The sequence below is a fragment of the Heptranchias perlo genome, chromosome 23 (assembly GCF_035084215.1).
Source record: "Heptranchias perlo isolate sHepPer1 chromosome 23, sHepPer1.hap1, whole genome shotgun sequence".
Classification (NCBI taxonomy): Eukaryota; Metazoa; Chordata; class Chondrichthyes; order Hexanchiformes; family Hexanchidae; genus Heptranchias; species Heptranchias perlo.
The window spans coordinates 9,119,898-9,143,564 of record NC_090347.1 but is presented as its reverse complement, the minus strand read 5'-3'; the positions used below and the strand labels follow the sequence as shown (position 1 = coordinate 9,143,564).

The 23,667-nt window shown below is 42.4% G+C and overlaps 1 protein-coding gene across 6 annotated transcripts in view; it reads right to left on the bottom strand.

The window, feature by feature from the left end:
- cep131 (centrosomal protein 131) overlaps positions 1 to 19,252 on the bottom strand; it is a 108,932-nt gene extending 89,680 nt beyond the window's left edge. For 3 of the 6 annotated variants that reach the window (XM_068003966.1, XM_068003969.1, XM_068003970.1), the window contains exons 1-3: positions 18,908 to 19,252; positions 9,070 to 9,270; positions 8,098 to 8,207 (exon numbers count right to left, since the gene is read on the bottom strand). In XM_068003966.1, coding sequence (XP_067860067.1) covers positions 8,098 to 8,207; positions 9,070 to 9,246 — 287 coding nt within the window. In that variant the 5' untranslated portion in view covers positions 9,247 to 9,270; positions 18,908 to 19,252. Of the gene's footprint in view, positions 1 to 8,097; positions 8,208 to 9,069; positions 9,271 to 18,902 lie in introns of all 6 variants that reach the window. The other 3 variants (XM_068003968.1, XM_068003971.1, XM_068003967.1) reach the window with 2 other exon arrangements.
- Between the last annotated feature and the right edge of the window lie 4,415 nt (positions 19,253 to 23,667).

Here is a 23,667-nt window from a genome sequence, read left to right as displayed (position 1 = left end):
AAATTTCACGTTTCTGCTTGTAAATATTTTTCGCTAGCAATGGATGAAAGCTGTGATTCTACTTAGTGTTTTTGTCAGGTGTATAAATGAGAACTTCGATGATGTGATTGAAGAACTTCTATCCTTGCATCCTCTCATTTCCACCACGGGAGAGGACATATTTACAGAACTGAAGAAATGTGCTGAAGAGAGAGAGAAAGAGTTGAACTGGTCAAGATTAGACAGTGTTTGCACTGATGGGGCGCTCTCTGTGACTGGCAAAAGTGGTTGTGCTGTTTGGCTTGAAAATTATTTGGAATGCAAGTTATTCAAGTATCATTGCATCATTCACCAAGAGTCCCTCTGTGCCAAAGACATGAACTTTTCGCACGTTCTTGATCCCGTGACGCGCTGTATAAACAAAATTTGTGCAAGTGCGTTAAACTGCCGCGAATTCCGCGACTTATCTGATGACGATTCACACGATGGCAAGGAATTCCCTCTTTATTGCCAAGTACATTGGTTGTCAAAGGGACAGGCTCTTATGAGATTTTGGAAACTAAAAGAGGCAGTGTTAATGTTTTTAACGGAAAAGGACGAACTTGTTGAGAAGAGCAGTTTACTTGAAGGTAAAGGCTGACTCAGTGACCTTGCCTTTCTCACTGATATTACCGATCACCTTAACAACCTTAACAAAAGTTTGCAGGGGAAGGACTGCCTTTTCCCAACACTGTTTAATTCTGTGTCAACATTCAAAGCAAAACTGAAACTGTTTGTAAGTGCTTTCGGTCGGAAAAATCTTGATCATTTCAAATGTCTTCTGAAGCTAAACTCAGAACGATGACGACGATTTCCACATTAATTTTAAGAAATACAAGAGCACTGTTTCTTCACTAGGGGATTCATTTGAATTACGGTTTCAAGATTTCAGTGATAAGAAAAAATGATACTCTTCAGCAACCCATTCACCCTCTCAGATATTAGGTAGAAAGTTATCCACCAGACCTGCAGATGGAAATTTTAGAAATGAAAAATCATTCCAGGCTGCATGCCAAATTCAAAGAATTGTGCGATTCACCAATACATCAAGACGTGACGTCGTTTTGGAAGTTAGTACCACAGAATAATTTCCCTAGTTTGCATGAATTTGCTCTGCATTATACATGTAGATTCGCCTCAACCTACATTTTGTGAGCAGACTTTTTCTACCATGAGCTTCATCAAAAATAACTACCGCTCCAGACTGACAGATGACCACCTCAATAATCTTCTGCAGCTGGCATGTCCAAAATTGAATCCAAATATCGCCAATATCATCAAGAGCAAGCAGGTTCAGAAGCCACATTAAGTATGTAAGATTGCCATGTTTAATTTGTAGGCCGAGTGACCATTACATAATTAGGCCTATATTGGCCCTATAACAATGGTTGGAATTATTATTTGTTTTATTCAGCCAAGACTGCCAAGTTTAAAAAATTAGTATTATTCATGACAATACTGCAAGTGGCATGCCTGCACATTCTCATTTCACAACGTGGTACTCCTTTGCAAAAGATTGGCCATCATTGATCAGGTCCCTTTAGAATCCTAAAAATTCTCTCAGGTGGATGTAAAAGATCCCATCGCGCTACAAAAGAACAGGGGAGTTCTTCTCAGTGTCCTGACCAATACTTATCCCTCAACCGACATCACTAAAACAGATTATCTGGTCATTATTTCATTGCTGCTTGTGGGATCTTGCTGCCGTGTTTCCCTACAACACTAACTACACTTCAAAAAAAAATAAGTACTTCGTTAGCTGTAAAGTGTTTTGGGATGACCTGAGGTCGTGAAAAGCACTATATAAATGATGGCTGGCTACATAGTCTCTGGGGAAGGGGGAAAGAGGTGTCCAATGAGACCAATGCTGTCCTCACCAGATATCTGCCCTTATGCACTTCCGGCAGGGATCAATGAATAGTAACAAGGAGTGAAAACCCCAGACAATTTTCCTCTCTTTAACGCATAAGTAACAAGGTCACCAAACCATTTTCATTTATGAGTAAGTCATAGGCTACCCCACGCTGCGAACAGAAGAAATCTGATTTTCACAGTCTGTATTCCAATTTAAGAAATTCATTATCATAGAATGATGCAGCACAGGAGGCCATTCAACCCATCTTGCCTGTGCCGGCTCTTTGAAAGAGTCATCCAATTAGTCCCACTCCCCTGCTCTTTCCCCATAGCCCTACAAATTCTTCCCCTTCAAGTATTTATCCAATTCCCTTTTGAAAATTATTACTGAATCTGCTTCCACTGCCCTTTCAGGCAGTGCATTCCAGATCATTACAACTCGCTGTGTAAAAAACATTTCTCCTCATCTCCCCTCTGGTTCTTTTGCCAATTACCTTAAATTTGTGTCCTCTGGTTACCGACCCTTCTGCCACTGGAAACAATTAACAATTTCTCCTTATTTACTCTATCAAAACCCTTCATGATTTTGAACACCCCTATCAAATCTCCTCTTAACCTTCTCTGCTCTAAAGGAGAACAATCCCAGCTTCTCCAGTATCTCCATGTAACTGAAGTCCCACATCCCCAGTACCATTCTAGTAGATCTCCTCTCCGCCCTCTCTACGGTTTTGACATCCTTCCTAAAGTGTGGTGCCCAGAATTGGACATAATACTCCAGCTGGATTAATAGTCCAGTGATTAATAAAAGTTTAGCATAACTTCCTTGCTTTTGTACTCTATGCCTCTGTTTATAAAGCCAAGGATCCCATGTGCTTTTTTTAAACAGCCTTCTCAACTTGTCCTGCCACCTTCAAAGATTTGTGTACATATACCCCCAGGTCTCTGTTCCTGCACCCCCTTTAAAATTGTACCATTTCATTTATATTGCCTCTCCTCATTTTACCTACCAAAATGCATCACTTCGCACTTCTCTGCATTAAATTTAATCTGCCATGTGTCTGCCCATTTCACCAGTCTGTGCAGATACTCCTGAAGTGTATTACTATCTGCCTCATTTCTGAATCACTTTTAATTACAAAGCACAGAATCATAGGTGTGACATCAAGCAATGTGATTTTGAGCTCCGCCTCTTTTCCTGAGGTGCTGACTCGTGCTCGACTATAGTCCTACAAGCAGCCATGCCAATCTTGTCCTCACTCAATGTCCACAGACATGATTTTCAGCATGGATCAATGGATGGAGATCAGGAGAAGAAACCTTGGTTGATTTTTCCTCTCTAATTCACAGTCAACTATGATGCCCTACTTCTACCTTCGGTGATTTTTCTAAAGATTTTGCTCCAAGGGAAGACTTCAGAAATGCACACAACCCTGAAGTGCTCCAAATTATTTTTAAGCTATTTTTCCATTGCATAAATTGTGACATCCAGATTTACTGAATCTTCTCAGAACCTAATACATCAATAATTTGGACAGCATGATGTCTGCGCTTCTAAATCTGATTTGCAGAGGAATTTCAGTTGCACATTTCAATAATACCTTCCCTGAAGGATGGTTTTATGGAGAAAATCTGGTGACTCCCGCCTATCATATTTGATCCGAGTGACTCATTGCCTTGCATGCTGAGTGCTCTGCACAGTACAGCTTTAAAAAAAATCAAATGCTTTAAATCTGAAATCAAAGCAGAAGATTCTGCAAATACAGAGCAGGTCGGCCAGCATCTGACACAAGACAGATTAACATTTTGGGTTGAGAACATTCATCAAGCCTCTATCGGAATGTCATTAATTTCTACCCATTCTTCACCTTTATGTAGTCCATCTCTGAATCTTCCCCTCCCTTTCTGGATCTCTCTCTCTCTCTCCCTCCCTCCCACCACATCTCTGGTGATGGACTTTCCATGAACGTCTATTACCAGTTCACTGACTCCCGCAACAATCTTGATTCTGTATTTCCCATCACACTTCTTGTAACCTTATGGCGCAGTTTACATTCTGAGTTTCTTTGTCGCCCAGTTACTCCATCTCCATCATATTTGCTCTGGTCACTTTACTTTCTACAGCTTTTGCAACGACCCTTTTCCTCAGCCAAGGTTTTCCCTCCACAGTGGTCAACAGGACCCTTGGTCACGTCCACCTTATTTCCTGGTCCTTTGCTGTTGCTGTAACAGCGTCCTCCTCGTCATCATCTTCCACCCACCAGCCTCCACGTACACTAGTTCATCTTCCACCATTTACATCACAATCCCATCGCCAAGTACATTTTTTCCTCCCTTCCCCGCCTTCTGGATGGACCACTGAAAGCCTTGTTTGTTCTACCATTAGCACTATTTCCAGCTGTCCTTCCCCTGGTACCTCCCCGTACAATAACATGACTTAGAACATCTCACAATTCACCACCACCCACACCATCGCTCAGTTCCCCAAACATTCCTTCCATTTGAGGCAGCAATTCTCCCAAACTAGTTTACTATTTTTACGGCTCATGGTCTGGTTTCCCCTACACTGGGCAGAACAAACGCAGCTCAATTCTCCGCTTTTCTGAACACCTCTATTTTGTCGAAGAATATGATCCTGGCCTTCCTGTGGATTGCCATTTTAACTCTTCCTCATGTTCTCACTCCAACCTCTCTAGCGTTGATCTCCTACATTCTTCCACTGAAGCTCAATGCAAGCTTTGGGAAGCAGTATCTCATTTTTCTCTAGTCTGCACAATTATTTTGGACCTTAGCTACATGCTCCATTTTCTGCACAGCAGAGGGGGCTGGTGATTTAGAGAGGTTCCGCCAGAGTCTATGGGGAGGAGAGACAGGTTGACATTTGGGATCACAGCACAGCTCTGGTGGAGGTCTTAGTTCATGATGTGAACCCTCATCCATGCCTTTGTTACCGCCAGGCTTGACGATTCCAATGCTCCCCTGGCCAGCCTCCCATCTTCCACCCTCCATAAACTTGAGCTCATCCAAAACTCTGCTGCCCGTATCCTAACTCGCACCAAGTCCCGTTCACCCATCACCTCTGTGCTCGCTGACCTACATTGGCTCCCGGTCTGAGAACACCTCGATTTTAAAATTCTCATCCTTGTTTTCAAATCTCTCCATGGCCTCGCCCCTCCCTATCTCTGTAACCTCCTCCAGCCCTACAAACTTCCTCCGATTCTTGCCTCTTGCGCATCACCGATTTCAATCGCTCCACCTTTGGCGACCGTGCCTTCAGCTGCCTGGGCCCTAAGCTCTGGAATACCCTCCCTAAACCTCTCCGCCTCTCTCGCCTCCTTTAAGATGCGCCTTAAAACCTACCTCTTTGAGCAAGCTTTTGGTCACCTGTCCTAATATCTCCTTATGTGGCTCAGTGTCATATTTTGTTCGAAAACGCTCATTCTTAGGTCCTTTTGATATTTTTGTATCATCTCACTGATTTTTTTTTATCATCTGCAATCTTCTACTAAGCAGCTTGCAGGTCATTTAACCCTTAAACTCCCTCTCTGCGACTGGTACATCTGTTGATTCTCTTCCCACAAAGGGTGGTAGAAGTTTGGAACTCTCTTCCGCAAACGGCAATTGATGCTAGCTCAATTGCTAATTTTAAATCTGAGATAGATAGCTTTTTGCCAACCAACGGTATTAAGGGATATGGGCCAAAGGCAGGTATATGGAGTTAGATCCCAGATCAGTCATAATCTTATCAAATGGCGGAGCGGGCTCGAGGGGCTGAATGGCCTACTCCTGTTCCTATGTTCCCCCTTTTTGCTCTAGACTTTTTTTTTCAACCTTACTAATAGGTTTGCTTTGTATCCAGTCTTTCTTTCTGATGAAGGGGACACACCCAAAACGTCATAACCTAGCGTTTCTGATACAGATGCTGACGGCCCTGCTGTGTATTTCCATCTTTTTATTTACGATTTCCAGCTTTTCCTTTATTATTTTCCTCAGGCAAAGATTCCCAAATTTTGAACAATCTTTTCTCTTTTTAGATGCTGACGGACCTGTACATATTTCCAGTATTTCCCTTTTTTTTTATGACTGCTGCAAAGGTCGATATTTTTTAAATCCTATTTCAGTCAGTTAAAAATGGTCCCTTTCATAATTCAGAAGAGATTAGGATCACCATAAATTCAAAACACTCCCACACCAACTATTTCAAACACAGAGGTCACTCGAATATTTAATATCGCATCTAAGATGCCATTGGATGGCTGTTACCCTGCTCTTTGCTCTGATCGAAGAGATCCTCAGACCGCTGTGCAGCTCAGCTACAGTGGGGATGCTGATTATCCATCTGTGTCGAATGGAAACTGGCAGATAATCGAGAGTCTGCAAACCTCCTTTCAACATGTGTTTTTAATGAACTTCATGAGCATAGCAGTTTTATTTCAAAGCAAAATTACCCTCATTTCTTAAAAAAAAATCTGGAAGCCTTGACTCCAGCTGGTCTCCTGACCCGTACAAAAATCCAGACAGATAATTAGCAGTGTGGGACTGCGGGTAATTGAGGTTCCTCCTTAGAACAACTGGCGTGCAATGAACTTTACTGACATTACACAGAAGAAATTGGTAGGAGGGAGGTTATGGGAGAAAGAGAAGATTATGAAACAAACTTTAGGGCAAAATTGTCAATCACCGGCATATCCCATTCAAAAGTATCCAGATAGAATTTGATCAGTATAGCCTAGGGAACATGTGAATTTATTTTGCAATAACTCTGTTTCATTAGTATGGTAGTAACTGGAGTCTATTGTTCATACTGATATTTTCAAATTTGGATTGTTATACTTGGCTTAATTCCGATACATCGGTCTAATTTCCCTCAATCGCTAATAAAGGAACTGTCTGTAGTGATCATCTTCCAATGCATCACCCAACAACACCTTGCATTTATCTAGCATCTTTAACATAGTAAAACGTCCCAAGGCGCTTCACAGGTGCGATTATCAGACAAAATTTGATACCAAGCCACATAAGGAGGTATTAGGATAGGCGATCAAAAGCTTGCTAGTAGAGGTAGGTTTTAAGAAGCGTTATAAAAGGAAGAGAGTGAGGTAGAGAGGTGGAGAGGTTCAGGGAGGGAATTTGAGGGCTTAGGGCATAGGCAGCAGAAGGCACTGCCGCCAATGGTGGAGCGATGAAAATCGGTAATGCGCAAGACTCCCATTACTACCCATTCGTAGTTTATGTCCCATGACACTGTAGTGCCTCTCCCTTTCCATATGACCAGAGCACTCCTATGACTGTAACGGTCAGTTTTCACTGGCCATATCATTTTTAGGGCCAATGTAGGGGGTGGGGTCGCATTGAGGAGCAGGGCGAGAGAAGAGGCAAATCAGGAATCAGCTGCTGTTTCAACAAGTGTTACATTAAATGACGGTAGCATCAATAACAATAACTTTCCAGAGTAAATGCATGCCTCTCAGAATAAATTGAGTCCATTCTGAGCTTTAATGACTTCTTCAGAGCACAAGAGAGGTGTAGAGAAGGGGCAGTTCTGACAAAGCAAGAAGAATCACAGGCCATGCTGTCCTTGCCTCAGTAAAGGAACCTCGTGCAGGCAATCATCAAAATCTCACTTTGGCTATCTTTAAAGTAGCATCACTTCCGATGACACTGTCTGCAAGATTGACGAAGCATTGAGATTGATCTTTTTTATCTTGATCTATCCTGTTTTTTGATGTCCCTGTTAGAATTACAAAAGCTCAGCTTTCCTACCCACCCCCACTTTGTGCTCCATTTAAAACGTATACACCCAGACACGGCCAGCACGTACATTATTATCATCCCCAAAACATCTCCCATTGCTGGAGAAGTTCCAGCGAGCACAAGTTAAAAACCAATGTGGGCTGGCAGGAGGCAGGCCCCAACCAGTCAGGCTGGGAACATAGCTGGGGCTGCTCCCTTCACTTTCAATGCCTCCACAATAAGCAGTGGAGGGAGGGGGCGAAAGAGTGCCAAAAGGGGGTTGTGTATATAATTCCATCTTTCAAAAACTCATGGAAAGCAGGGAAATAATATTGAGACATTTAATGTTGACCTAGTAATCAAAATATTGCTCCGTGTTTTGGCATTGTTATTAGTGAATTGATTTGCAAGGTTTCCTTTATATTTACAGTAGATTAAGTTCCATTTAAATATGCATCGGCATCAGCTTTCTGTAATATAAATTAACTACATTACCTTAATGTGGCATTGGCTTGCTGGTTGACTTGCGTGGTACTATTTGACCTTCCTAAATTGTTAATGGCACGGGAACTACTGCCAGAGAGGTTTCCAAACCCAGCATCACCCTGCAGAGAGGCAAAACAACCCAGGCATTACTTCGACATGTGACATTCCTCATTCTCTCTGCTTCTCTCTCACGCGTGCATTTATACACACCCAATACAATCTCCCAATCACACCCAGGAAACCAAGAGCTTTTCCTGGGATATTTGCCCCACTTGTTCCGGTAAACACTTCTGAAGTGCATTAGCACATTTGTGACTTAAATTGTGCACTTTCCCAGTTTGAGTTGCGTTGCTGATTTTAGGGAAGGAGGAGAGTACTGCCAGCAGAGAGATAGCCAGTGACAACCACCAAAATCAATCGGATGGGGCAGTAGTACTAACTGTATCCAACCCTTACCAAATGGTTTATTGAACATACCAGGCATTAGAAAGAATCGGCTTGGTTAACAGTCACAGATGATCAATTCAAGTGCCATTAAACTGTAGATGTCCCTAAGGCTCAGTTGGTAAGTGGACCACCTAGAAAAGTGAGGCTGGAGGTGGGGGGGTGCGCGGAGGGGAAGAGAAGTAAAATTGGCCTTAGCGTTCTCCCTGGACTAGGGAACGAACAGCAGGGGGAGGTGGGGTGGAAAATCAGCCAGGATTCATGTTTCTAATTCCTATCCAGTATCCCCACTGGAAAGCACTTGTGTGGTTGTCAGGTGAGGGTAATAAGGGACTTAGCTGTGATTCACTCCACAGTTAAAGCTAAGCTTAAACTGTCTGCAAAAATGGAAATTTGGGCGTGATACCAGAAGACTGCTGGTGTGAGTGTGTGTACCTCGCCATGAATCATCACATTCATGACAGGAAGGGGCATTAAAAAAAGGACTTGGTTGGTTCTGAAAAGTTGCATTGAAGTTACAATTCAGGTTCCGCATACATTATTTACCAAAGTGTTCCTCTTGGTCTTGTTCTCAGAGATGACAGAGGTGGAGCGTGCTAGCTGTTTGGCAGGTGAAGCACTGCTGGGACGTTTAGTTATGGGTAACTGAGAGCCAGTCAAGCTAAGATCAAATCCATCACCGAGGAACGAAGAACTGCTTCGTGAAGTATTCATCTTGAACGCACATTAAAAAGCAACCTGGAAAGAAATTAGAAAATTATATGTAACTATTTGCCTTTTGGATCCAGTATTTTAATGCTTTAAAATAATGAAATTCTTCTGCAGGTTTCAGAATAAGCAAGCTAACACGTGTGCTCTCAAGCCCTTTTCTAGTTTTTAAATACAATGAGTATTTTATTATTAAAATGGTCAATGCATCTGCTATCCCACACCAAGTTCCACTCACTCATCACCCCTTTCCTTGCTAACCTACATTGGCTCACGGTCTCCCAACACCTCAAACTTCAAATTCTCAGCCTCCTGTTTAAATCCCTTCATTGCCTTGTCCCTCCCTATCGCTGAAACTTCCTCCAGACATACAACCCCCACCCCCTCCAAAACTCTCCGTTCCTCTAATTCTGGCCTTTTGCCCACCGATTGCCCCACCATGCCTTCAGCCTTCTAGGTCTTGTGCTCTAGAATTCCCTCCCTAAACCCTTCCTCCTCCCTCTCCCCCTTTAAGGCCCTCCTTAAAACCTAAACATTTAACCAAACCCAGCTTAACATCTAAATCAAAAGCAAAGTACTGCGGATGCTGGAAATCTGAAATAAAAACAGAAAATGCTGGAGAAGCTCAGCAAGTCAGGCAGCATCTATGGAGAAAGAAACAGAGTTAATGTTTCAGGTCGAAGACCTTTCATCAGAACTGGAAGATGTTAAAAGAGTTAAAGGTTTTGAGCAAGTCCAGAGCCAGGGAAAGTGGGGGGGGGGGGGGGGGGGGAAAGAGAAGAAAGCACAAAAGGGACGGCCTGTGACAGGGTAGAGGGCAAGAGTGATTAAATGACAAAAGGGATGATGGTCCAAGGCAAGGTAGTTGGTAGTGGAACAGGTTAAGAAACAAAAGATTGATCAGGAGTAGCTGTAAACGGCAGCAGCAGAACCATTACCAGCACTAGCTGACCGAAAAAACGGGAGCAGTGGTTATGATCCGAAGTTGTTGAAATCAATGTTGAGTCCAGAAGGTTGTAAAGTGCCTAAACGAAAGATGAGGTGCTGTTCCAATGAATCATATCTAGCACAAAGGAAGATGGTAGTGGTTGTTGGAGGCCAATCATCTCAGCCCCAAGGCATTGCTGCAGGAGTTTCTCAGGGCAGTGTCCTTGGCCCAACCATCTTCAGCTACTTCATCAATGACCTTCCCTCCATCATAAGGTCAGAAATGGGGATGTTCGCTGATGATTGCACGGTGTTCAGTTCCATTCGCAACCCCTCAAATAATGAAGCAGTCCGTGCCTGCGTGCAGCAAAGCCTGGACAACATCCAGGCTTGGGCTGATGAGTGGCAAACAACATTTGCGCCAGACAAGTGCCAGGCAATGACCATCTCCAAGAGAGAGTCTAACCACCTCCCCTTGACATTCAACGGCATTACCATCGCCAAACCCCTCACCATCAACATCCTGGGGGTCACCATTGACCAGAAACTTAACTGAACCAGCCACATAAATACTGTGGCTACAAGAGCAGGTCAGAGGCTGGGTATTCTGCAGCGAGTGACTCACCTCCTGACTCCCCAAAGCCTTTCCACCATCTACAAGGCACAAGTCAGGATTGTGATGGAATACTCTCCACTTGCCTGGATGAGTGCAGCTCCAACAACACTCAAGAAGCTCGACACCATTCATGACAAAGCAGCCCGCTTGATTGGTACCCCATCCACCACCCTAAATGTTCACTCCCTTCACCACCGGCGCACCATGCCTGCAGTGTGTACCATCCACAGGATGCACTGCAGCAACTCGCCAAAGCTTCTTCAACAGCACCTCCAAAACCCACGACCTCTACCACCTAGAAGGGCAAGGACAGCAGGCACATGGGAACACCACTACCTGCACGTTCCCCTCCAAGTCACACACCATCCTGACTTGGAAATATATCACCGTTCCTTCATCATCGCTGGGTCAAAATCCTGGAACTCCCTACCTAACATCACTGTGGGAGAACCTTCACCACACGGACTGCAGCGGTTCAAGAAGGCGGCTCACCACCACCTTCCCAAGGGCAAATGGGATGGGCAATAAATGCTGGCCTTGCCAGTGACGCGCACATCCCGTGAATGAATAAAATAAAAGAAAACTAGGAGGGACAAACGGCAACTGAATAAAGAATAGTGTAGGAAGTGCAAGAATTAGATGGAGGAAAAAAACAAAGCAGACTAGCATGGTGTTGGAATGCATGTGTGTTCAAGCAAGGAGTGTTACATATAAGATTGATGAGCTGCAGGCACAAGTTGCCACATGAGGTTATGATCTAGTGGCTATAACGGAGACTTGGCTTAAACATGGGCAGGAATGGGAACTAAACATGCCTGGCTACAATGTATTCAGGAGGGATAGGGAAGGAAAAATGAAAGGTGGGGGGTGGCAGTATTGATCAAGGATAATATTACAGTTCTACAAAGGGACGATATACTAGAGGGCTCAAAGACTGAATCTATTTGGTTAGAGTTAGGGAACAGAAAAGGAGCCGTTACATTCTGGGTGTTTACTATAGACCCCCAAATAGTGATAAGGAGATAGAGGAACAAATCTGTCGGCAAGCTTCATGGAAATGTAAAAATAATAGAGCAGTAATAGAAGGGGACTTCAATTACCCTAACATAGAAAGGGAAAAAAAAAACAATGTAAAGGGCAAGAAGGGCGAGAACTTTCTTAATCAGCATGTTTCTAGCCCAACAAGGAAGAAAGCAGTGCTGGATCTAGTTCTGAGGAATGAAGTAGGACAAGTGGGGTGTGTTTCAGTGGGAGAACATCTGGGTAACAGTAGTTATGGAAAGGGACAAAGAAAAATCAATGGGGAAAATACCCAACTGGAAGAGAGCCAATTTCAGTGATTTGAGAAGGGATCGAGCACAGGTGGACTGGAAGGAAAGCTTAGTCAAGAAAACAGTAAATGAGCAATGGCAGGCCTTCAAGGTGGAGATAGTTCGGGTACAAGCCAAGCATATTCCCATAAAGAAGAAAGATGGGCATTCAAAGCTAGAGCTCCCTGGATGACATAGGAAGTAGAGGTTAAAATAAAACAGAAAAAGGTTTATGACAAATGTCAGATACAGAATACAGAAAGTGCAGGGGGAAATTGAAAAAGGATATAAGGGTAAAGAAAGAATATGCGAAAAGATTAGCAGGTAACATAAAAGAGAACCCAAAAATCTTTTATAAACATATAAAAAGTAAAAGGATACTTAAAGGAATGGTGGGGTCGATTAAGGACAAAAAAGGAAATCTGTTTTTGGAGGCAGAAGGCTTGACTGAGGTACTGAATGAGTCCTTTTGCATCTGTACTCACAAAAGAGGATGAAGTTAATGTTGCAGTAGAGGAGGGAGTAGAAATATTGAAAAGTATAAAAATAGATCGAAAGGAGATGCTAAATAGGTTGGCATCACTCAAAGTGAACAAGTCACCCGGTCCAGATGGGATACATCCTAGGTTGCTGGGGGAAGCAAGGGTGGTGGTGATAGCAGAAGCTCTGACCACAATCTTTCAGTCCTCCTTGGACATGGGAGTGGTGCCAGAGGACTGGAGGATTGCAAATGTTACACCCCTATTCAAAAAAGGGGAGAGGGATAAACCTGGTTAGACTGACTGGCCTGTAGTTACATCAGTGGTGGGAAAACTACTAGAGACCATTGTCAAGGACAAAATTCAATCTCACTTGGAGAACCATGGGTTAATAAGGGAAAGCTAGCACGGGTTTGTTAAAGGCAAATTATGTCTGACTAACCTGATTGAGTTCTTTGATGGAGTAACAGAGAGGGTTGATGACTGTAGTGCAGTGGATGTTGTACGTATGGACTTTCAAAAGGCATTTGATGAAATACCACATAACATACTTACTTGGAAAATAGAAGCACATGGGATCATAGGGACAGTGGTAACTTGGGTACTTAATTGGCTAAGGGATAGGAGGCAGAGAGTAGCGGTGAATGGATGTTTTTCTGACTGGACAGAAGTACGCAGTGCGATTCCCAGGGGTCGGTATTAGGACCATTGCTTTTCTTGATATATATATAAATGACCTGGATTTGGGTGTAGGCAGTATAGTTTTGAAGTTTGCGGTCTTGAAGAGGGTACAAAGGAGGTTTACTAGGATGATACCAGGGATAAGGGACTTTAGTTATGTGGAGAGGTTGGAGAAGCTGGGATTGTTCTCCTTAAAGCAGAGAAGGTTAAGGGGAGACCTAATAGAGGTATTCAAAATTATATGGGTTTTGATAGTTTCGCCCTACTTGCTCTGTTTCCTCTGGCAAGTGGGTCAGTAACCAAAGGTCACAGATTTAAAATAATTGGCAAAAGAACTAGAGGGGAATCTAGGGGAAATTTTTTCATACAGTGGTTTGTTAAGATCTGGAACACACTACCTGAAAGGGTGGTGGAAGCAGATTCCATAGGAACTTTTAAAAGGCAATTGGACATGAACTTGATCAGGACTAACTTGCAGGGTTATGGGGAAAAAGCTGGGGTGTGGGACTAAATTGGACAGCTCTTTCAAAGAGCCGGCACAGACACGATGGGCCGAATGGCCTCCTTTTGTGCTGTAAGATTCTATGATTCTAAATACATACAGGTAAATGATACCAAAGAAATCTTATCAAAATACCTGATGAAACATTAAAAAAAAGTTTAACAAGACCAAATCAAAAACAGTATTAGAATTGTAGAATTCAAAGGGTAAAACAAACCTAAATGAAAATAAAAAGTAATCAACCTTTTGAAAGTATCAGATTTCTGGTAACAGCTGAGGATTTGCCATGGTCATGAAGACATTCATCATCAGTCGCAACCTGAAAGGGAGCTGAAACTGATGGGTAAAAAACATTCACAGGATTTAAGTTGTCTTTACCCAAATCTTGCTACAGCATTGTTTGAAAGTGCCAACACAGAGCAAAAGTCAAAGCAGACGTCACTGTTCGTGTTATCTACCCCCAAAAATAGTTTTGCTAATTCTCCTCTGTGTAAAACAGCCAAAACAAAGATTCTTGGCATAATGCGCAGGATTTTGATGGTCAGTAGCTAGCAAAGTTTGAACATCTGCAAGGTTTAGAGCTCACCTTGAAGTTTTCTTTTATCTGGAATACAGAAAACTTTCCACAGAGAACAAAACATTGTACATTAAAGATTACTCTTTATTATGTGAACTACTTCAACAACAACTTGCATTTATATAGCGCCTTTAACGTCGCAAAACGTCCCAAGGTGCTTCACAGGAGCGTTATCAAACAAAATTTGACGAGCCACATAGGAAGGTATTAGGACAGGTGACCAAAAGCTTGGTCAAAGAGGTAGGTTTTAAGGAACGTCTTAAAAGGAGGAGAGTGAGGTGGAGAGGTTTAGGGAGGGAATTCCAGAGCTTAGAGCCTAGGCAGCTGAAGGCACGGCCGTCAATGGTGGAGCGATTAAAATCGGGGATGTGGAAGAAACATGTGTGTTTTGAAAATACAGCAAATGAAAAGGGCCCCTTCATCAGCCCTCTCTTTAGCCAGCACTAGCACTTCAGCCCTCTCCTTAGCCAGCACTAGCACTGTGAGCTGCCAGTCTCAAGCTGGTCAGCCTGCTCCAGACAAAGGGAAGGGGGGGTTTAAATATTGGACAGTGACTGAGCACCATCAGGTGACTACAGAGTGAAAATAAAAATGACTGGGGCTCATCACTGTCCTCAAATCCAAGAAAGTTACAATACGTACACACGTAACACAAAGAACTGGGGAGAAAAAGCACTTTATAACTGAAATAATGCTAACATTCTACTGAAAAGCCATCATTTTTAAATTAACAACGTTTTGTTTTCAAGTTCCACCCTGGCCACTTCATCCCACTCAATGAATAAAATTAATTTGTTGTCTGTGCTGTTCATTCGTCAATGGCCAATCTCTGGTGCCTAGCATAATGTCATCTCTGACAAAGTGTCCTGTGAACAAAGGAACAAAAATGGGCAATTGTGCCAAATCTAATTTATTAAACTTTTTATTTTAACAGCTGACCAACCAAATGGGTTTTAACTTGCTCTATGAGGTGTTACTGGGGAATTGGCAACACCAATTTCAACAAAAATAACTGAAGAAATGTAGCTTGAATTTAGAAAGCAAAATAAAGTGTATTAAAAATCCACTCTCAATTCACATTTTGATTCGCAGGTTGCAGCCCATCACCTGGCGTCAAACACTGGGATGATACAATTCTTTCTTAAATCTAATTACTTTTAATCAAATTACTTGGAATTTTGCTTTTCCTGCAAATTGACTGTTTCAATCCCAGACCTTTTCATATACAAAAACATTGCTGCAGAATCCTCTCAAATAACCCCTTACCTCTGGCTTTTTATCCTCACTACTTCTTTGAGATAAAATCAGTTGGTGTTGCCTCTTTCCTCAAACTGTAACGAACTTTTAGTTAAGGAACGGAGCTTGTTGAGAAGTTTATTTTTTTGTACGACAGTTGGATTATCTGCTGATCACTCTAGAAATACTTGATTAACTTCACATACTGAATATGTTGTAAACAATGCTTCTGAGTTTAATAAATCAATTTTTGACAAATTTTAGCCTGGACATTTTCCCTTAACAGTTACTAGCATAATTTAACAACATTGAAAGGGACAAAGTTACGCAAATTTACACTCAAACTTTGGAATCTTATTTAAGTATAAAATACCACTACATTGACTAATAAACACTGCATACAGTGCTAAGCTAATTCATTGTACTTTGGGTGCGATACATTATAGGGAATGTTGAAAAAAAAGACAAGACTTGTTATTTCCCAAATATTTTACTAAAAATAATCCTGGTACATAATCTCTTACCAGCTTTACACCCATAAAAACTTACAGATGTAGTATGTTCCTATAGAATCTCTTCAAAAGGATGCAAGGGATTTAAAATGACACAATGGGATAATACTACAAATATTCAATGCATTCATATGAAATTTCTTCCTCCACTATTTTAGTAGGACTATTAACCTGTTAAAAATAAATTGGTTAATATCTTTCTTAAAATACAAGAACGCACTTCAAAGAATTTTGTTAATCATTCATATACCAGTATCCCATTACATTCTATAAAGTTTCACGATGTTAAAGATAACTCTTCAAAATAAACAAAAACTACATAAAAACATTGAAACCTACTAAAAGCTGCAGAAGGTCATTGGAAGGAGACAGCATTCTCTCCAAGAACATTCTGGAGAAAACTTTAGATGTTAGCCTTGGCTCAGTGGTAGCACTCTTGCCTCGGAGTCAAGATCATGGATGCAAATCCCACTCCAGAACATAATCTAGGCTGATTCTTTCGTGCAATGCTGAGGGAGTGCTGCACTGTTGGAGGTGCCGTCTTTCGAATGAGACATTAAACTGAGACCACATCTGCCCTCTCAGATGGATGTAAAAGGTCCAATGGCACTATTCGAAGGAGAGCAGGGGAGTTCTCCCGTTGTCCTGGCTAACATTTATCCCTCATCAACACCACTAAAGCAGATTATCTGGCCATTTATCTCATTGCTGTTTCTGGGACCTTGCTGTGTGCAAATTGGCTGCCACGTTTCCTTACATTATAATAGTAACTGCACTTCAAAAGTATTTCACTAATGTGAAGTGCTTTCGGACATTCTGGGGTCGTGAAAGGCACTCTATAAATGCAAGTTCTTTATTAGGCCCTGTAAGTCAGGAGTATCCAAACTTTAGAAATTGATCGTGTTTGCTTTTTAAAAAGCAATCAACTTTCACCAGCAAAAGCACCACGGTCTGATCCAACAAGGTATCTTCTGAGGTTTTTTTGCTTCATTTCCCGAGTGTCCAGAATGTAACCATGTTTTAGTACCTTTGCATTGTTACAGTTTCCCTCTTTGTGGTGTTTCTTCTCCACTAGTATAATGCCACAGAAAAGCTGCTGGATCACAGACTTATGCCTTTGCCACTGTCACCCAGCTGCGAAGGATTTACGCACAAGTTGATTGAGGCGATTCGCCAACAGATTTTCCCTTTCTCCCTGCGGGGAAAGTGCCTTGTTCAATACTGGATATTTTATGAACAGTCCATTAACGACAACGTAGGAACCTCACCAGACTACCAACCTCTATGGACTCTTGATTACGCATCCTTTTGAAGAGATGCAATAGAAACATACCACATCTGTAAGCTTATATGTTTCTATAGCTGGTAAGGGATTATGTACCAAGAATATTTTTTGTCATGTTCAGAGGAAAGCTAAACAGGAGGTAGCCCGACAAACACAAAAAATTAAGGAAGAACTTGCAAAGAAGGACAGAACCTGCACCATTATAATTGTGCCTATTACATGCTCAGGATGTCCCAAAAGTTCTGTACAGCAAATGGAGTACTTTTTGAAGTGCAGTCACTGTTGTAATGCAGTCAAACAAAGCAGCCAATTTGCTGCTGGTTTATGACCCAACATGAATCCCTCAACTGGTTTATTGCATTCTAATTCGGATGCCCATTATCCTTTACATAGCTCACAAATTCAGTTTATCTTTACTTTAGAGAGAAATAGATCATTTTACAAATGGAATAGAAAACATCATCAGCAACAAATCAGGAGGGCAGAATTAAGTCCCTGTCAAGTGCTGTGACCTGCAAGAAAATTACAATCAAGTCACAGCAATGTACTTTCTAGACATTGAGGATATTTAAGTATTTCCTTGAAATAGTAAAGAATCACGTTAAAGTTCACTCTGTAATAGAAGGTATGGATGGGAATGGGAGCCATTACAGCAAAGGTCCACATGTTATTTCGCCCACATCAGACCTGACCCATTTCCAAGATGTTCTGTCCATGCAAAAGTCTGGCCAGGGATGATACTGTCTGTAACGCATAAAATGGTGATTTCAGGTCCGATTTGTTGAACACTCTGAATCCCATCACGCTTTTGTTAACTGCAGGACCGCAATTGCTATAATAAATCTATGTGAAGTTAGGTTTACTGATTGTCAGAGTTTGGACCTGCAAGTACCATTTCAAATAAGATGCAGTGTGCCAGACAGTAAGCAAAGCACCAGAAATACAGTTGTCAGTTTTACTGATCAACAGAGGAAGAGGATCCATTGCAAGTACATCAAACTAGACAACATCCAAACTTTGACTTGGATGTAAACTCCAGATCCCCTACAATCATTCTCCTCCTCCTCAAACATATTTGAAATAATTTAAAAATAACCAAGCTATAAAACCCATAAGCTATCTTGGCAGCAACTATGGATTTTTTTTTCAGGTTTTATTTAGCTGCAATTGAACCAGGACCATTTCCTTCCCCACTGAGTCAAACGTTACCATTGGCAACGATGGTAGCAGTCACAAGCATGCTTCACTAATTAATCCCAAGACACGAAAATCTTCACCTACAGCACTGGTGAGAATTTAATAATTGCACACATTTATACATTGCTTCAAATACTTGGATTCAACTACAAGAGAAACAGTGAACTAGAATCATGATATATCTATATATATATATATACACATATATATAGATAGATAGATAGAGAGAGAGAGATCCCAAAGCATGAGTCCCACGGTGGCACAAAAGGGTCTAAACCAGGCTGTTCAATTCCACTTAACGAACTGTACTTTTATTTACAAAATATCAAATTTTGGTCACCTTACCAGTCTTGTCCCGACGCGATGCAGATGCAAACTGCGCTGTGCCGTGCTGTGCCTTCGAGCAACAATTGGAGCTCAAAGTAACCAGTCCGGGCCTGCGATGGCAACTTGTATCGAAGAGGTTTGCACACAAGCCTTGGCCTAAAGTGACATTTTATAATTGTTCTACAATCAGAAACTAAAACGGTGCATAAAAAAAAAAAAAAAATTATTCCGAAAACAAAAATTAAAACCCTCCTCTCCCTCACATCAGTGCCGGTCCTTCGAATCTAATGAGCGCGCATTTAAACCGCTTCTGGTTGTAGGAGGAACCCGCCTCCTCGACTCCCCTCACAGCTCTCGAGTCATCTCAGGCCAAAAGCAACTTAGCAACCGAGTCACCCGTGCAACCTAACCTCGTCTCAAACGGAGGTCCCGCCCCTCCTGCCTCCTCCGATTGGTGCTCGGCCACGGCGGGGGGGGGGGGGGGCCGGCAGGAGACCGCTGATTGGTCGAGGCCCACGTCAATATCACCCGATTCTGTTTCCGCTATCAAACTAGATTGACCGGGCACTCCCTCCCTCCCACAAAGGTTGCACACTCTCTCTCTCTCTCTCTTCCCCCCCCACAACACAACACAAAACTCTGGCTGCAACTGCACATCAGGTCATTGCATCTTGTTCAAAGATGCAAACTGCCCCATCGCGCAGGGTCTTAACTAAATATTGCTTTTTTTCCCCCCCCCACCCTTTCAAAAAGTTGATGCTGAGTAATATATTTTGTAGATGTTGTTAAGAGAGCGTTTTAATAGGCTGGGACAGAGTTTTCTGTAGGAAAGAGAAGGGGTGACCTGCTAGGGGGCCTTTAAGGTAATGATAGGGTAAACGCGGAGAAAATGTTTCCACTTGTGGGAGAGTCCAAAAAATAAGGGGGCATGCGTCGCTAACAAACGCAATGAGGAATTCAGGAGAAACTTCTTTACCCAAAGAGTGGTAAGAATGTGGAACGAGCTACCACATGGAGTAGTTGAGACAAATAGCACAGATGCATTTAAGAGGAAGCTGGATAAGCACGTGAAGGAGAAAGGAATAGAAGGGGGTCCTGATATGGTTAGATGAAGTAGGAAGGGAGGAGGCCCGTATGGAGCATAAAGGACCAGTTGGGTCGAAGGGCCTGTTTCTGTGCTGTAGTTTCAATGTAATAGAACCATTTTCTTACAGTGCAGCAGTGATTCCATAGACAGACATCATCTATGATTCAGGACATGTCCTTCTGATAACCTGTCCTTTACATAAAAGGTACAGCACAGAAACAGGCCATTCAGCCCAACAGGTCCATGCCCGTGTTTATGCTCCACAAGAGCCTCCCCAGTTATTCTTTACCATCCTCTTGCTCTTTTAACATGACCTTTTCCAGACAGATGAACAACATTTTCTAGGTGCCCTAGACTGCAGCTATTGCCATCCACACTCTTGCGCCAATGATCTAGAAATCTCAAAATTCCTCTGCGTGAGCAAAAGGCACGATATGGCTGAAGTGATTGGAATTTTGAAGGTTGACTATCCATACACAGGGATCAAAAATCATAGCAATAGGATAATGTTTGCTCATCTAGAGATAACGGTCAGCAGGCTCAAATTTAAAAATAAATAGCAGCAGTCACAGCAACAAATGAGACGCACAGTCAGTTAGAAAAGATTACCGTGGGATGGGTCACAAGTCAGCACCCATTGAGGAAAACAAAAAGGACTCAGAAATATACCACAATAAAGTCTCACTAGGCTCAGCAGCATTTCCAGACCTTTGCAATTACAATCATTTTCTTCCAAAATGCTGCCTCATGATCTTAGGCATGAAAGAAATTTCTGCTGAGGTCAATGCAATGGGATATAATTGGTGCAAATATGCAAAGGCAATCTTTACTCCAGCTCATTCAAAATGCCACGGCAGTGAAACAGACTGAATATCAGTATTTGGAGACAAGGCGTTAAGAATGTTACCACGGTAATCTTGACCCGGGAATATTTTTCAAATGACTGGAATGTTGTCTAGTTGTTAGCTCTTGCAGCAATGACACCTGATCATGTAGATACTCTCAGATTAGCACTCAAGTTCCGGTGCAAAAGAATTAAAAAACATATTTTAAGGGAGGGTGGGCGTGGGTATGGTGCGTGTAAGCTCCGAAGCGGGAGGCGAACCTGCGGAAGTTCGAGGACGTGGAGGCCCGGCAGATCTTAACGGCCAGGACTCACTTCCATCTATTTCCTCCGACTCCCGCCCAGATCCCCTACCTGGCCAGTGGGCGGGAGTGGGAAAGTCGGGCGACAGGAGGCCGCAGCTGGGGACCTGTGGGATTGGCCATCGACAGTCTGGACGTGATCGGTGGGGGGGAAGCCCATGGCAAAGGAGGCTCACGGCTTCCTCGTAGGACCCGGAGGAATAATATTTTAAAACTTACTTGGCTGCGCCTCTTCTGGCCCACGATCCATTTCCCGGCAGGTTTGGCCTGACGGATGGCCATCATTGCTCCCGCACTCAGCCCCCCAACTAAATTGCTGATAGGGACCCAATCGTACGGTTGCCAACCCTCCAGAATTTGAAGATTATTGTCCTCCAGGACATTACTGCGAGCAAGCCAGCAGAAAAATCACAAGGGCGTTAAAAAAAATTTTTTTTTTCATTTTCTTTGAACACTTCTATTTATTAGCTATACCAATATTGGAGCTGGGGAAAAAAAGGCTGTTTGACTGACAGTCAAGAATCATTCATTTGGGAAATGAGTTTTTTCACTTTCCAATTGGTTCGGGAAGGCCCTGTGAGGATAGACATGTTGGGCGACTAATAGCGGGAGCATGGGACGGGGCAGTTTGAGGCAGGAGATTATGTAGAGTTAGAGTCTACAGCACAGAAACAAGCCATTTGGCCCGAATTGTCTGCCGGCATTTATGCTCCACATCAGCCTCCGCCCACCCCTCTTCATCTAACCCTCTCACCATATCCTTCTATTCCTTTCTCCCTCATGTGCTTGTCTAGCTTCCCCTTAAATGCATCTATGCTATTCGCTTCAACTATGCCTTGTGGTAGTGAGTTCCATGTTCCTACCAAAGAAGTTTCTCCTGAATTCCCTATTGGATTTATTAGTGACTGTCTTATATTTATGACCTCAAGTTCTGGTCTCCCCTGCAAGTGGAAACATTTTCTCTAAGTCTACCCTATCAAACTTTTTCATAATTTTAAAAACCTCTATCAGGTCTCCCTTCAGCCTTCTCTTTTTCTAGAGAAAAGAGCCCCAGCCTGTTCAGCCTTTCCTGATAAGTATATTCTCTCAGTTCTGGTATCATCCTTGTGAATCTTTGTTTACACCTTCTCCAGTGTCTCTGTATCCTTTTTATAATCTGGAGACTAGAATTGTGCACAGTACTCCATGTGTGGTGGTCATGTGATGAAACCTCCAGAGATACATTAATTCAACCAGTTGGCAACCCTACCCTATCTGCATATTTAAAGAGGACCCCGCTGCCTTTCTGTGGGTGTCCTGCTCAAAAGAGCAGGTTAATATTGGGACCACCGTGCTTGTTGGTCACATCTGAATCATCTTTTCACTTTGATAGAAGTCTGGTTGAATTTCACATAGGTGGAAGTTGCAAGGTTTGTTATATTCTGGAGTACTGTTAATTAGGACTGCCAACACTATTTCATGTACTTCTTTGCACTCTGAAGGTGGAACAGCCAGTTCAATCTGACTGCGATGGGTTCTGATGAAATGTTAACTCCTCTGATTTTTTTCTACAGATGTTGCCTGACCTACTGAGTGTTTGCACCATTGTGTTTTTGTTTCAGATTTTCAACTTCTGCAGCTTTTTAAAAAATAAATCCACATCTACGCTAACAAATTCATTGAAAAAGGTCCGACTGCAGCAAGGCATTTGAGATGAAAAATGAGTGAAGTGATAACTTCACAGCTAGAGGCTGCCTTTGGGTGAAACTAGCTGAAATATGCTACAAGAAGCTGGAACGTTTGATTTTAGAGCTGAGTTGGATATTTAAAAAAGGAGAAAAAAGGTGCATCCAGGGAAAGTTAACACCTCAGAAAAAACAGCCATAAATATGGTGTCAAATACTGCCTTATTTTAATGCAAAAATGGATAGTACATAAATAATACATCACTGTTAACTAACAGAGAGCTTAAATGTTTCAATTCTAAGAAACTATATAAAACCATGCAAATTCAAGAATAAAATGCTGGGGTGGGGGGGGGGGGGGAGGGGGGAAATCTATGTAAACTATGCTCCGCTAGAGGCATGCTTCTATCTACCTTCTCTGAACGTAAAGTGACTTCTTCCTTGTCCCCACATTTCAAGCAGCCAAGGGGATTTCTGCTCCCTGGCTTTGGCAAAAACAGATCACAATATTTCCTAGCTACTGTACAACAGTGCCTCAGAGAGGTACCAGCTCCTCTGCTTCTGGTTTCCCTCACAGCAGCACAATGGAGGTCAGGAAGTCTGCCTCTGACGTACCTTACCTGGTACTGAACATACCGTCAACACAAGCTCTGAAAAGATTAAGAACAAATGGTGACGATAAAAAATAAAATTGGCACCGCAGGACCTGAAACACTGCCATCTGGTGCAAGTACAGTGTATTCCTGAATGAAATTGTACTTGTCCAACTCTTTTCACTCATATCAATAATAATTAGCAAACAAAAAAAAGCTATTGAAAATATATAGATCCCTTCATCGAACAAGAAAAATAAAATCAGCAACTAAAGGCAGCAATTGCTG